The 12,757-nt window shown below is 36.5% G+C and overlaps 1 protein-coding gene across 11 annotated transcripts in view; it reads left to right on the top strand.

Annotated features, from left to right (window-relative positions):
- Positions 1–12,757, top strand: part of Pcdh7 (protocadherin 7) — a 441,342-nt gene that overhangs the window by 217,319 nt on the left and 211,266 nt on the right. The window contains exon 3 of one of the 11 annotated variants that reach the window (XM_060365305.1): positions 2,714–2,790. The exons of the other annotated variants lie outside the window; for them this stretch is intronic. Within the exon in view, the coding sequence (XP_060221288.1) occupies positions 2,714–2,775 (62 nt within the window). The 3' untranslated portion in view covers positions 2,776–2,790. Of the gene's footprint in view, positions 1–2,713; positions 2,791–12,757 lie in introns of those variants that run through there. 11 annotated transcript variants of the gene reach the window in all.

Below are 12,757 nucleotides of genomic sequence, written 5' to 3'. Positions count from 1 at the left end.
GTTTAGTAATTTTGCTATTACTTAAAGAATTAGGATTAGTAATCATTGTTATTAAATTTAGGTAGATTTCTTATGTAATTAAATATCTGAAGTTTTCGCACAATGTTTAGTCTTACAAAGACAACATGTCAAAACTAATAGTCAAAATATTCTGACGATGAAGATAGAGAAATTATTTTGTTGGAGTGTCACAGACACAGACACACCAAGGGTATAACAGAAGTTTTCTGTCTTCTGACAGCACATCCACCTGAAGGTTTTTTTTTCTCCACGTTTTTTTCTCCAAGGTTTTTTTTTTTTTTTTTTTTTTGTGCAGTGTCAATATTCACTTTCCAGCAAAATTTTCCTTTTATAAAAGATTTTTCAGTTTATATTCAGTTTTTCGTTGTTGTTCAGTTGAGTCCATTATTCTTCAGGAATGTATTTGCCTTAAAGGCTGCAAAATATTCATATGGAAAATGAACTGAGGGTGTTCAATTAATATGCTTACCAAACTGCCAATTCTTTTCTTTTCTAATTTCACTATTAATAATTAAACTGATAAAATGCATGGCTATGTTACCCTTCTTAGTCTAACTTTGTCCTTGTCCTTGAAGGCTACATCATTCTGCTGAACTCTTTTTTTGGAGGTATGCTCCAGAGAATTTTATTCTTTTTTTTTTTTTTTCAATGCAGTTTATTCAGGAACCTTGAACAATCATCTGACCCTGGGGAAAGCCAGCCCACTTTAAATAGCTTCTGGGTAGCCAACCTCAGCATGCCACGTGGGCAATGCAGATAGGTCCACATACATGGAAGCAAGCCAGATCCTCAGCCTTAGCCAAATGTGGAGTTGTTTGTGACAGAGAGCACTCACCATCGGGAAGGTGGAAGGCGGAAACCAGCTCCATCTTTCAGGCGTGGCATTACGCAGCTCTCTACAGTTCCCCCTTTTTGTTTTGGACGCATCAGGCAAGAGTAGAGGTCTGATCTCTGATATTAGAAATAAATTGGGACTTTGTACTGATGTTCATTTAGGTGTCACCCACCCAAAGAGCATCAGACCCGTCTGATACCTTTTTCTCAGAGGCGGGACCTGGGGCATCAACCCGCATGCAACCAGACATGCTCTTCTCTGGGTCCAAAGCGGCTGACCCTGAGTGCAGTGCTTAGCCTCGCATCCTGAGCGTAACATTTTAGCTTTTTATGGTATCCAACCATGCTTGGGGAGACTGTCCTGCTTCAATGGCTGTAAAGGCCTGAATGGTCATGGCTGCATTACGCTGTTGTGAGACTCTAATCTTGCATATATACCACAGGCAAACCAAGGTGACCAACACCAGAAGGCCTGCTAACGCTCCCATGCTGAACTCTTAATGATGTTTAAAAAGAGAATGAGTTCTCATCAAAACTCCAAGAGACTTTGCAGCTCTGTTGGTGGCTTGCTTCCACCAGACACATGAGGCATGGAGCTTCTGAGTAATTTTACCCCTAATTGAAATTACATTGGTTGGTTAGCACTGTATTTAGCTAAAAAAATATTGTAACCTTCCCTGCCTTTCACAGTCTCTCTTTGTCTTTCTTTGTCTCTCTCCCCCTCGTATTGTTCTTCTCAGTGTTTACACAGAATATGTCTGATGTTTGTGAGATATGAGTATATTCTTAAGTGCCTTCTCAGTAACAACAACAACAACAAAAAACTGAAATTGGTCTTTGGAAGTGTGGTTAGCATGCCTAGCTTCTGGGTCTAGCTCACTTACTGAGAAACTGCTCTGTTTCAATATTCCTCTTCTGGAGAAAAACTCTCTCTGTTTACCTCTTCTATTGCAGCTACATATATATATATATATATATATATATATATATATGTATTTGTAAGCAAACATTTTCTCCTTGAGGAAAGCCATGTAGAACAATATCCTTTATAACCCATGTTTCATGATTATAAAGAGACAAAACTACGGCTATTCATTTTTACTCAACAAACATGTATTGAAATTGAAATATGACCAAGGCTTTGTGAGGCAGCTTGAGTAAATGAAAAAGAATCCCTGCTTTCAAAACGCAGTTCTGTCAGGAGACACAGCCTTGATTGTCGTGAATTAGATAGGATGCAGGAAAAGGGAAACTCCATGAGAAGTTCAGATTGATGGAAGAAACAAAGGAAGGAAAGAGAAATTGTGTTGATAAAGTGTTTCTATTTCACAAATGAAGGTTCAGGCTGTACGAAGGCCTTGAAGAATTGTTCACCTCATATTCTCTTCGCCTATATTCAGCTCAGCTTACACATAATAATTACCTTGGCTGGGAATCTTCATACAAAATCACAGAAATTTAAATTATTCTTGTTTTATGAAGTTACTGTTAATATTTCTCCTGTGTCTGTGTGTGTGTGTAAAAAGTCACCTGTACTTATGTGGGCACTCATGTGGATATAAGAGATGATGTTTGGTGGTTTCTCCTTCACTTGCAGTCTAACTTTTTTTTTTTTTTTTGAGACAGTCTCTCCCTGAACCTCTATTTCAGTGATCCTTCTCCTCTGAGAGGACATTGAGTACTAGGGATCTTGTTTTATCATATCTGCTGTAGGATTATAGGTACTATTCTGGCTTGACTAGTTACATGGATATAGGAAATAATCTATATCCTAATTTTTGTTCTGTAAGCACTGAATCAAGTGAGTTACCTTTTCAGGCTCCTAAACCTCTTTCTTTTTTTTTTTTTTTCAATGCAGTTTATTCAGGAACATTGAACAATTCTCGGACCCCGGGGAAAGCCAGCCCACAGCTTAAATAGCCTCTGGGTAGCCAACCCAGGCGTGCCACAGGGGCAATGCAGATAGGTCCACATACATGGAAGCAAGCCAGATCCTCGGCCTTAGCCAAATGTGGAGTTGTTCCTGACAGAGAGCACTCACCATCGGAAGGTGGAAGGCGGAAACCAGCTCCATCTTTAAGGCATAGCATTCTGCAGCTCTCTACAGTTCCCCCTTTTTGTTTTAGACGCATCAGGCAAGAGTAGAGGTCTGATCTTTGATATTAGAAATAAATTGGGACTTTGTACAGATGTTCATTTAGGTGTCATCCACCCAAAGAGCATCGGACCCGTCCGATACCTTTTTCTCAGAGGCGGGACCTGGGGCATCAACCCGCATGCAATCAGACATGCTCTTCTCTGGGTCCAAAGCGGCTGACCCTGAGTGCAGTGCTTAGCCTCGCATCCTGAGCGTATCATTTTAGCTTTTTATGGTATCCAACCATGCTTGGGGAGAATGTCTTGCTTCAATGGCTGTAAAGGCCTGAATGATCATGGCTGCATCACATTGTTGTGAGACTCTAATCTTGCATATATACCACAGGCAAACCAAGGAGACCAACACCAGAAGGCCTGCTAACACTCCCATGCCCGCCCATTCCTTCAGATGATTCATGGCTGCAGCAATCCATGATGATAATCCTGTGGCTAGTCCTGCGTCCACTCCGGTAGAATTTACTGTGACAATGGCCACTCTCAGCTGCTCCATCGTAGTATCGAATTCTCCAGTCCAATTACCTAAAATATAGCTCGACAATTGTTTAGACAGATTTGCAGCGCAGAAAAAATTCTCATGTTGTATGCTAGTGACACAAAGTCCAGCATACTTTCATTGACAGCCAGGTTGAGCGATTTGCCATAGGGTATCAATTTGCTCCTGCAAGAGGTCAATCCTCTGATTGAACACCATCAAGCTTCCTTTTAGTTGAGCATTAATTCCTTTATGTACAACTAAGGCATGAGTTACATTGGCTAAATGCTTATTCAGGGTCTGAGCAGTCTGCCCAGTATGACTCATGGCTAATGCCCTAAACCTCTTTCTATTTCTCTCTCCTGTCTCAAGCTATTTAGCACTAACTGCCTTTAAACGTGTTATGGAGGCCATAACTCTACAGTGATTCATCTGCCTCTGGCTCCCATGTCTTGGGATTATACTCGTGTGACATTCTTTAAAATCTGCTTCTTTTCTAGTTTTCTCATATAAATTTCTTTTGTTTTTTTTAGTGTTAAATGGAGTTATTAAAAATTTTAGAAGTTGGTATTGACGTAAATGGCAGCAGAAACCAGAGTCAAGTCTACACAATAAAACAAATTAATTGTATGTCTGTGCTCTCTCCTTGCTTATGAAAACGGCCAATACTAAGTATGTTTATTCTCCCAATAATACCTTTTAAATTTAATAAGAATCTGTTAAGATTGTTTTTATGTCATTCCTATCTGCAGAACAACAATTACATTACGCAGGCTAACCTGATGACTGGATTATATTATAGTAGATTGGATTACATATGCTTATTTTCTTTAAAAAAAAAAACACTCACAGATTCCTCCATTATTTGTGTTTGTTAAAATCATTGTATTGTGACATATTCCATTGTTATCTACAGTTGAGACAGTTAGTTTGCGTTGTCATAAATCCTTGATTTAGGTAAGATTCATCTAATTCTTGCAAGCAATTTTGATTTTAGGTCTTATTATCTTGTTTGCATTTCCATTACTGTCCAGAAAATATTATTAACTTTCACTTAAAAGTTTACAAAAGTACATGTAGCACATGTACATTTAAATGCCTCCTTCAAACAAACTTTTATTGTTAATATGTAGTAGTCTCAGGGAAAATGACCTTTAATACTATATGTGCTCAAATGAAAACTATGACAAGCCTCAAGATGTTTTATAAATAAGCAGACTATAGAATCTGGAACAAGCTGTTCAAAAATTTTCTTCCTTCTGGTTTTTATTTATAAACATATCTCCCATTTTTTAAAAAATATGCTATATGCTGTAAAATGATCACCATCTACTTTAGTGAGGTCACTGTAGACTAATATATGACCTGCAACCCACACACATTGCTCTGAGCTTGCATTCCTCTAAGCTACATTTTCCTTTCTTGAATTGCATCTATTGTTTCTCTTCCATATGAGGGAACAAGTCACCAAACCCATAATCAGTGCAAAAGTTCATAGATGGCATAGTAGAAATGCTGTACAAGTTCAGAAAGTGGAATATTATGAAACGAAAATGAATGCATTGATTTAGAATAAAGCCTTTGGTCTACTAAAATTCCAGCTCAAGAGCCAAGCCAAAGGTGAATGCTCTTTGCTTTCTACATCATTAACTACCATGATGTAGAATTTTGTTGACGTAATTAAGTGTATAAATGTAACACGAAAAGGTTAAATTCTGTAAGTAATATAGAAGGTTTGACATCTGGAAAATTGTATTCAGTTCTTGAGTATGTATATATACATATAGGACTGTATATGTAAAGAAATATTTCAGTACATTTATATACAGAATAAAGTATATGCATGAGTATACACATTCAATAAGCAGAAATAGAATTATAGGAAACAGTAAATGATGCCAAAAATAGCAGTGGGGAGGGCAAGGAGAAAGTACAGTTGTTTGCTAACCTAGATTAAATGAAAACAGTAGCATGTTCCATGAGCGTGAGTAGAGTTAAAGTATGTCAAATTCAAGACTTTGGACAAATTTATGTCTTTCAGCAATATAAACAACATTTTTGTCTTTGTATAATATAAGAACAATTTATTAGGTCATAGAAACAATAGATTTGAAACTAGCGGGGGTGTGGGAGCAGAAAATTCAGATTTTGGGGTCATTATTATGCTGGATATGGCAAACTATTTCCAATAGTTGAGACTGCCATTTATGCATATGACATCATACAAGAGTTGACATTAAAAACAGGATTCTAAAGGTGTTGGGACATAAGTGAATGAGGCAGAAAACAAGTTTCATTGGAAGTGACTGAAAAGTATTTTTTGAAATAAAATAAAACAAACCATGAACATGTAACAATAGGATGAATAATAATTTGACAGTACACACAAGTTCCTTGGCTCTGCAGGAATCAAGCTTACAGCAGAAAACACAGGACAATACACACCTTGGTTAGTGGAGGGTTTTAGGAGAGCTGATGGTCAGTCCTCTGAGTTCTTATATTCATTTATGATCCATTTAAGTTTCATTTTATGGTAAACTGCTTATGAAGAGGACCTGCTTCTTTAGACTTTCGAAGATATGTTTGGACCCCTACAAGTATAAAACACATTAAATTCAGTTATAGTTTCCAAATATTGCTGATATACAGTCAGTTGCTGCTAGATAGCTGCAATAACTGAGGACCAAAATGCATAGCATACTAGCATACGTACACATTTGAGGACTCCTAAGTGCTGTTATTGAAGGCAGACTTATGACTGTACCCTTTTACATAAGTATGGATGAGCTGATGTCCGGAATTCTCATATGTTCTTATTTTCAAGCTATTTCAGAAAGAAAATTTTCATCAGAGTCTGAAATTTCCAACGAACTGCTTTTGCTCTCTTTCCTTGAACACTATTAATTTTATCAACAAAACTAGTTTTGATCTTCTATGTAGACTTCATATTTTATTTAAATTTATTGTTTTATTGTGTTCAATAATGTGTCCAGTTCACATAGTTCCTCAACTAAAAGAGTATTTGAATTGCTACATTTGTGGTTGCATCAAGTTATTGGTAATCATCAAACCATTTGCTATTGACCGTGATGCCATGGTCATCATCAAAACATTTGCTATTGTGATTCCCTGATCCTTGACACTGCAGTAGTGGATAGATGGACCAGATCCTACTAACACAATTCAAGAATATGGGCTTCAGAGCAGAAAACAATGAAAATGAATTGGAGTGAGAAATACATCTGACCTGTGTACCACAATGACAGTCTAAGTTCATCATGTTTCATGTATACATACCACCACAAGAGTGCAATCAATGATGCCTCTGCTGAATGTTCAGATTCCACAAGGAGAAATGACTCCAGTTGTACCATGCACGTGAATAATGATTTGCCAAGAGGTTTTCACTCTTCATGTTCTTTTTCTTTGATTCAAACACATTTATTGATCACAATATATTATAGGGGGAGGTTTACAATGGTGAATGAGATAGAGTATTTCTGTCTTTATCGGCTTGAAGCTTAGCAGAAATAATGTAGCAATGGCTACCTGGAACAGGAGTTATGATAGAAAATCAGCTTGCAGATGCTTTTTGGTGTTAGTTTATGTGACCCTTTCCACCTCTTTAATTTTATAATTTTGAGACTTCTTGTTCTGGTCCATTTTGGGATAAATATAATGAATTTGAACAAAAGTTTTCGAGTAAGAAGTGTAGGTTATGGCCTTGAGAGGTTTTTTTATTTTTTCTATATTATTATTATTTATTACAATTTATTCACTTTGTATCCCAGCTATCATCTCCTCCCAGTCCCATCCCCTCTCCCTCTTTCCCACTGTGTGCCATTGTGTTGTTTTATCTATGCAAATGTAACCATCAATGTTACATAAATTTTCTTTTCTCTATGTTCACAGTTGCTAAATAAGAATTCATGAATAAGGACTATATTGGTGAAATGTATCCTTTAGATCAAGATAGACTTACTATAATAATCAATATGTAATAATTTCTCACTGAAAATGGAAACTGGTAAGTATTTCTTTTCTCAATATCTCTAGAAATATCCATTATTTGGCTTAGGATATGCTCTGTTTATTGACTTGGAGCAGTGACAGCAATATATAAAATTATAGTATGGCAAAGCTATATCAAAGATTATTTTTCTAGATACATAAAACACATTTTTGTCAGTGCTTCAGAATCAAAGCCAAACATGGTACCTAATTCTTAGCAGTAAGAGTGTGTTGTCAAATTGCAATGTTGGCTTAACAATCTTAGAACAAGAGAATGTCTCTTCCTGGAGACAAGCTCGTCTTGTTTTTCTTCCAAAAGCAATATGCTCTTTAAAAAGAAAGAAGGGGGAGATAGTGAGAGCTGGAGAGGGCAGGAGCTACACAAAGAAAGCAACAGAACCAAAATATCTGGACACAGGGTTCTTTTCTGAGACTGATACTACAACCAAGGACCATTCCTGGATATAACCTAAAACTCCTGCTCAGATGTAGCCCATGGCAGCTCAGTCTCCAATGTGGGTTCCCTAGTTAGAGGAACAGGGACTGTCTATGACATGCACTCAGTGGCTGGCTCTTTGATCACCTCCCCATGAGGAAGGAACAGTCTTACCAGGCCACAGAGGAGGACAATGCAGCTAGTCCTGATGAGACCTGATAAGCCAGGGTCAGCTGGAAGAAGAGGAGGACCTCCCCTAACAGTGGACTTAGAGAGGGGCATGGGAGGAGATGAGGGAGAGAGGGTCGGGTTGGGAGGGAATGAGGGATGGGGCTACAGCTGGGATACAAAGTGGATAAACTGTAATTAATATTAAAAATAAAAATTTAATAAAAAAAGCAAGAGAGAGAGAGAGAGAAATCTGGAGGAAAACATGCTGCTTCCTAAAATATTCAGAGATTAGGGTAGATTCAGGGGAGTTGTTCAGTTCAGAACTACGAGGCCTGACTGGGTTGGAAGAAGAACCTCTCTGGGAAAAGTAATCTGAAACATTAGTATTTAGAATTCTTCTTAGTACCCTTATCAGTACTGGGTTCTAACACAATTTCATGTCTTCAATTAGAGATTATTTTCTTTCCTGTTATGGCTTTAATCCCTTAAAATAATGTTTCTCAACTTTCCAAATGCCACAACCCTTTAACATAATTCCCCATGTTGTGGTAACACTCATCCATAAAATTATTTTGTTGTTACTTTATAACTGTAATTTTGCTACTGTTATGGACTGTAATGTAAATATCTGACATGCAACCCCTAAGGGGTCACAGCCCACAGGTTGAGAACCATTGCCTTGAGACATTTACATATTCTTTCTTAACATATATAAATTATTTACACATCATTAGCTTCAGAAACAAACCGTGTAACTCAAAACACCCATACAGTCAGCTACCTTTGCAGTACTTTAGCATTCAGGAACAATATTTCAGTGGTTTACCTGCTTACATGATACTTGACATTCGAGTTACAGACAAGAACTATCTCTGTGACCAATAGGCACAACTCCACTTCTTACCTGTAACAACCTTGGCCTTCAGTTCACCAAACTGAAGGAAATCGAGTCTCAAGGCCCCATCTTTACTCTTTTCTTTCACATCAGTTGAAGCGGTGTTGAGGATGCATCATCTCTGAACCAGAGGTTGGAAGCAGCATGCTCTCTCTGAAGCATATTTTATTAGAGACTTTACCTTTCAGCTCACTGCCCTTTCTGCGATGTGATCAATTGTATTCAGCCTTCACCACTTCTCTGAAAATTCAATTCTGAGAGCCTCTGCTAGTTTCCTGGACAACCTGGGCTCATCTCTTTCTCCAAGAATAATGAAGATTCGAACTCTAATTCTAGCCTCTTTTAGCCCTAGTCTGTTTTTTATCTTCTTTTCTGAAATCAAGCCCACATGCTTTGCTTTTGCAGCCCATGTCTAAATATTCTCAGTTTCCTCACGACCAAGGAACCATTAGATTATCTCTATCTATTGTTCATGGGTTTACAGATACTCAGGTATCCAAGATTTTATTTTAGAGCACAGAGTCAAAACCTCTGTGTAGATTATTCTGCTTCTGGTATTTTAATTTTTTAAAAAAAATATAAGGTGAAATACATTAACATTCTCACAGTTATATAAAGCCTTGGATTCTTTTGATAGTCATTTTATTTCTGAAGGAGAGTTAGAGGACTGTTCCAGAGTCTGAGAATCAGCTTTTCTTTCTTGGTAGTATACTTGTCCCATTGTCTCATTGACTGAACCCACCATGCCATGCCATTCCATCCCATCCCATCCCTTCCAATCCCTTCCCTTCCCATCCCATGCTTTCCGATCCCTTCCCTTCCCATCCCATCCTCTTCTGTATTACTGAGACTATATCTATGGCCTTTTGGGAATTAAATTATTCATTTTCTCTATCAGAAGTCATTAGATTTTTGTTTCAGACTATCCTATTTCTTTTTTCTTCTGTGATGCCTTCTTGAAGTATTTGCAGGATTTTTACAGATCTGTTAAGGTATAACTTAAATTCTACTATCTCACAACTTATAATTTAATACATGAGCTTGTAAACAACTTGCTTTACATGTCTTGAGCTGTTGTTCAAGTCCTATCAACTTGAACAAGAGATGCTAGATAAATTTGTGTACCATGTCCTCATTATGGTAAGAAAACTCTGACAGTCACTGTCTCAGCTACCTCTGTGAGCTGTTATTGATTATATGGAAATACACACACACACACACACACACACAACAGCTAAGCATTAATACAAATTATTAATTAAGTGTTTATTGATCTACACAGTTTTTAAAATCACTGGCTATAATTCTTTTTTCTCTTCATAAAATCAGGAATTCAGATTTAGAATATTTGATACAGTATTTTGTTAACTATTTACTGGCTTCGTTTAACTTAGACATTAATGTGAGTTTTCTCTTGGCCCTGTTGAATCCTCTGTTAGATTCCGGATCTCTATGCATGGATTTTATTTGCTCTGTAAAAGTTCCAGTGTTCATCACGAGTATAATTATGTGAAAACAATATTAAAAGAAAACAACATAATGTCACATTTCTTTTCTTCCAGTAAAATACCTTTTTTTGTAAGAGACCTGCATATGTATTACTAAATTCATTGATGATGAATAGTAAATGTCAGAAATGAGAATCAAACAAGATATTAGTCAATAACATAGTTATAATAACTATGTTATACTATATTAACTATGTTAACTATATGTTAACTATATGTTAACTATGTTATATGTTATACATAGTTATACTGTCTAATATCTGGTGCCGGGACCAGAGTAGTTTTGAAAGGCGTTACAAACAATGCCAAATACTAGGGACAGAAAGTAGACCCTACGACAATCATAGTCAATACCAGAGAGCGGATAAAACCTGCCAATTAGGCACCCATTCATGGCTCTTATTCAGGTAGTTACTGAAACTGCTAATTAAACCAAATACATTTACAAACCTAAAATCAACTTTTATGGAGCATTTGAGATCATGTTAAGAGCACAGTGCAAAACATCCAATTATAATACAGTTCAAGCATAAAAGGATAATACATCCAAGTCATTGGAAATGTCTCTTATGTCAGCGAAATGAATTAGAAATGCATTCACTCATCCTCCTACACACACACAGGAAGCCACTAGAAAAGAAGATCAAGAAGTTTATAAGAAAAACAGGACATAGCCTTATTAAATATCTAAACATAATATCAGCAGCATAGGGAAGCTAATACTTTTATAGCACTTAACGACATTCTCAAGGGTGTTCCTCATGCTGCTATATGGAATCACCCTAATGAAAATAATGATATCTATATTCACAGATGAGATGAGAAGATATGTAAAATTAATATTTGATAATATTTAGGTGTGTGACCCATACTAGCTATTATTAATTTTGTGATATTTTACCTCTATATATTCAAATGACTACATTTGCATTATTTGATTCAATGCATAAAAAATATGTAGCTAGTACAATTATTACTATTTTTAAGAGTCATTTTTATTTTATGCATTTGGAGATTTTTCTGCAATAATTTGTGCATGCTATGTGCAAACATATGCTTATTGAGGCCAAAGGGGATATCAGAGTCCCAGAAACTGGAGTTATTGAAAGTTATGAGCCACCATGTGGGTGCTGGGAATTGAACCCAGGTCCGCTGAAAGAAAAAAGAAAAAACAAATAATGCTTTTAACCACTAAGACATTTCTTCATCTCCAAATTACTTCTATTTTAAAAACACACACTAAGTATGAAAAATGGGTTCTGTTTCATATCTAGTAGAAGCGCTTGTTTGTTTAGTTCTGAGAAGAGACTTGTTCTCCTGTTTGCCTCATTGCTTAGCTTTGACTCCACTGCAAGCAGTAAGATTATGCCTGTCATCCTGTGCACAGAATTCTTCTTCAGTGTCTGCTTACTAGACAGCTTAGTGAGCTTCGCTCACTGGCACATGCTTGTAATCCCAGTGTTTGGGAAAAGTGCAAAGACAGGTAGATCTCTGTGAGTTCACAGACAAATGGACTTTATAGCAAGTTCAGGCCAGCTAGGTTTATATACTGATAACCTGTCTCAAACAAATAAACAAGCAGACAGACAGACAAATAAACCTAAAACTAAAGAGAAGAGCAAAAGAAATCATTGTGTATTTTTCCAGTCTTTTGCAGTCTATTTTATTCAGAAAGAGGCAAATAGATAGGCTTTTATTTGTGCTAATTCCATTTGTTATTGGATTGCAGAATAACAGGATAAAATAATCCAATTAGGGTAATAATGCATATCATCTCTTAAATTTGATGGTTCTATTTCATTGATAGTTTACACACATACACACACACACACACACACACACACGGAGCAGGGGTTACGGAAAGGTTGCTTAACACTACATAAGGAACCTAGGAGGAGCTTAGGAGATTGCTACATTAAGAATGAGATTCTACAGTTTGTTCCCAGATTTCAAAAGATGGTGGAAACAAAACAACACTCTTTCATTTAGGAAAAACATTCAGTGAAGTAAGTAAAAAAAAAAATGATTTTTGAACAAGTTATTTAATACTTTTAGCATTGTGCTGTAAAAATTTCAAATCAGGTTAAAAAATGATCTAAATTTGTTAAATTAGAGATTTTCCTCATAAATTTCTTTATAAATGTAGTAAAAACATTTCATATGCATGTCATTGCTTTAAAAATGCTAGAGAAGCCACACAGTTTTTGTCATACATGAGTAGATTTGAAAATATCTTATCTTCGTAAGACATG

This window comes from Meriones unguiculatus, chromosome 12 (assembly GCF_030254825.1).
Source record: "Meriones unguiculatus strain TT.TT164.6M chromosome 12, Bangor_MerUng_6.1, whole genome shotgun sequence".
Classification (NCBI taxonomy): domain Eukaryota; kingdom Metazoa; phylum Chordata; class Mammalia; order Rodentia; family Muridae; genus Meriones; species Meriones unguiculatus.
The sequence above is the reverse complement of the archived record's forward strand: the minus strand, read 5'-3'. Positions and strand labels throughout refer to the sequence as shown.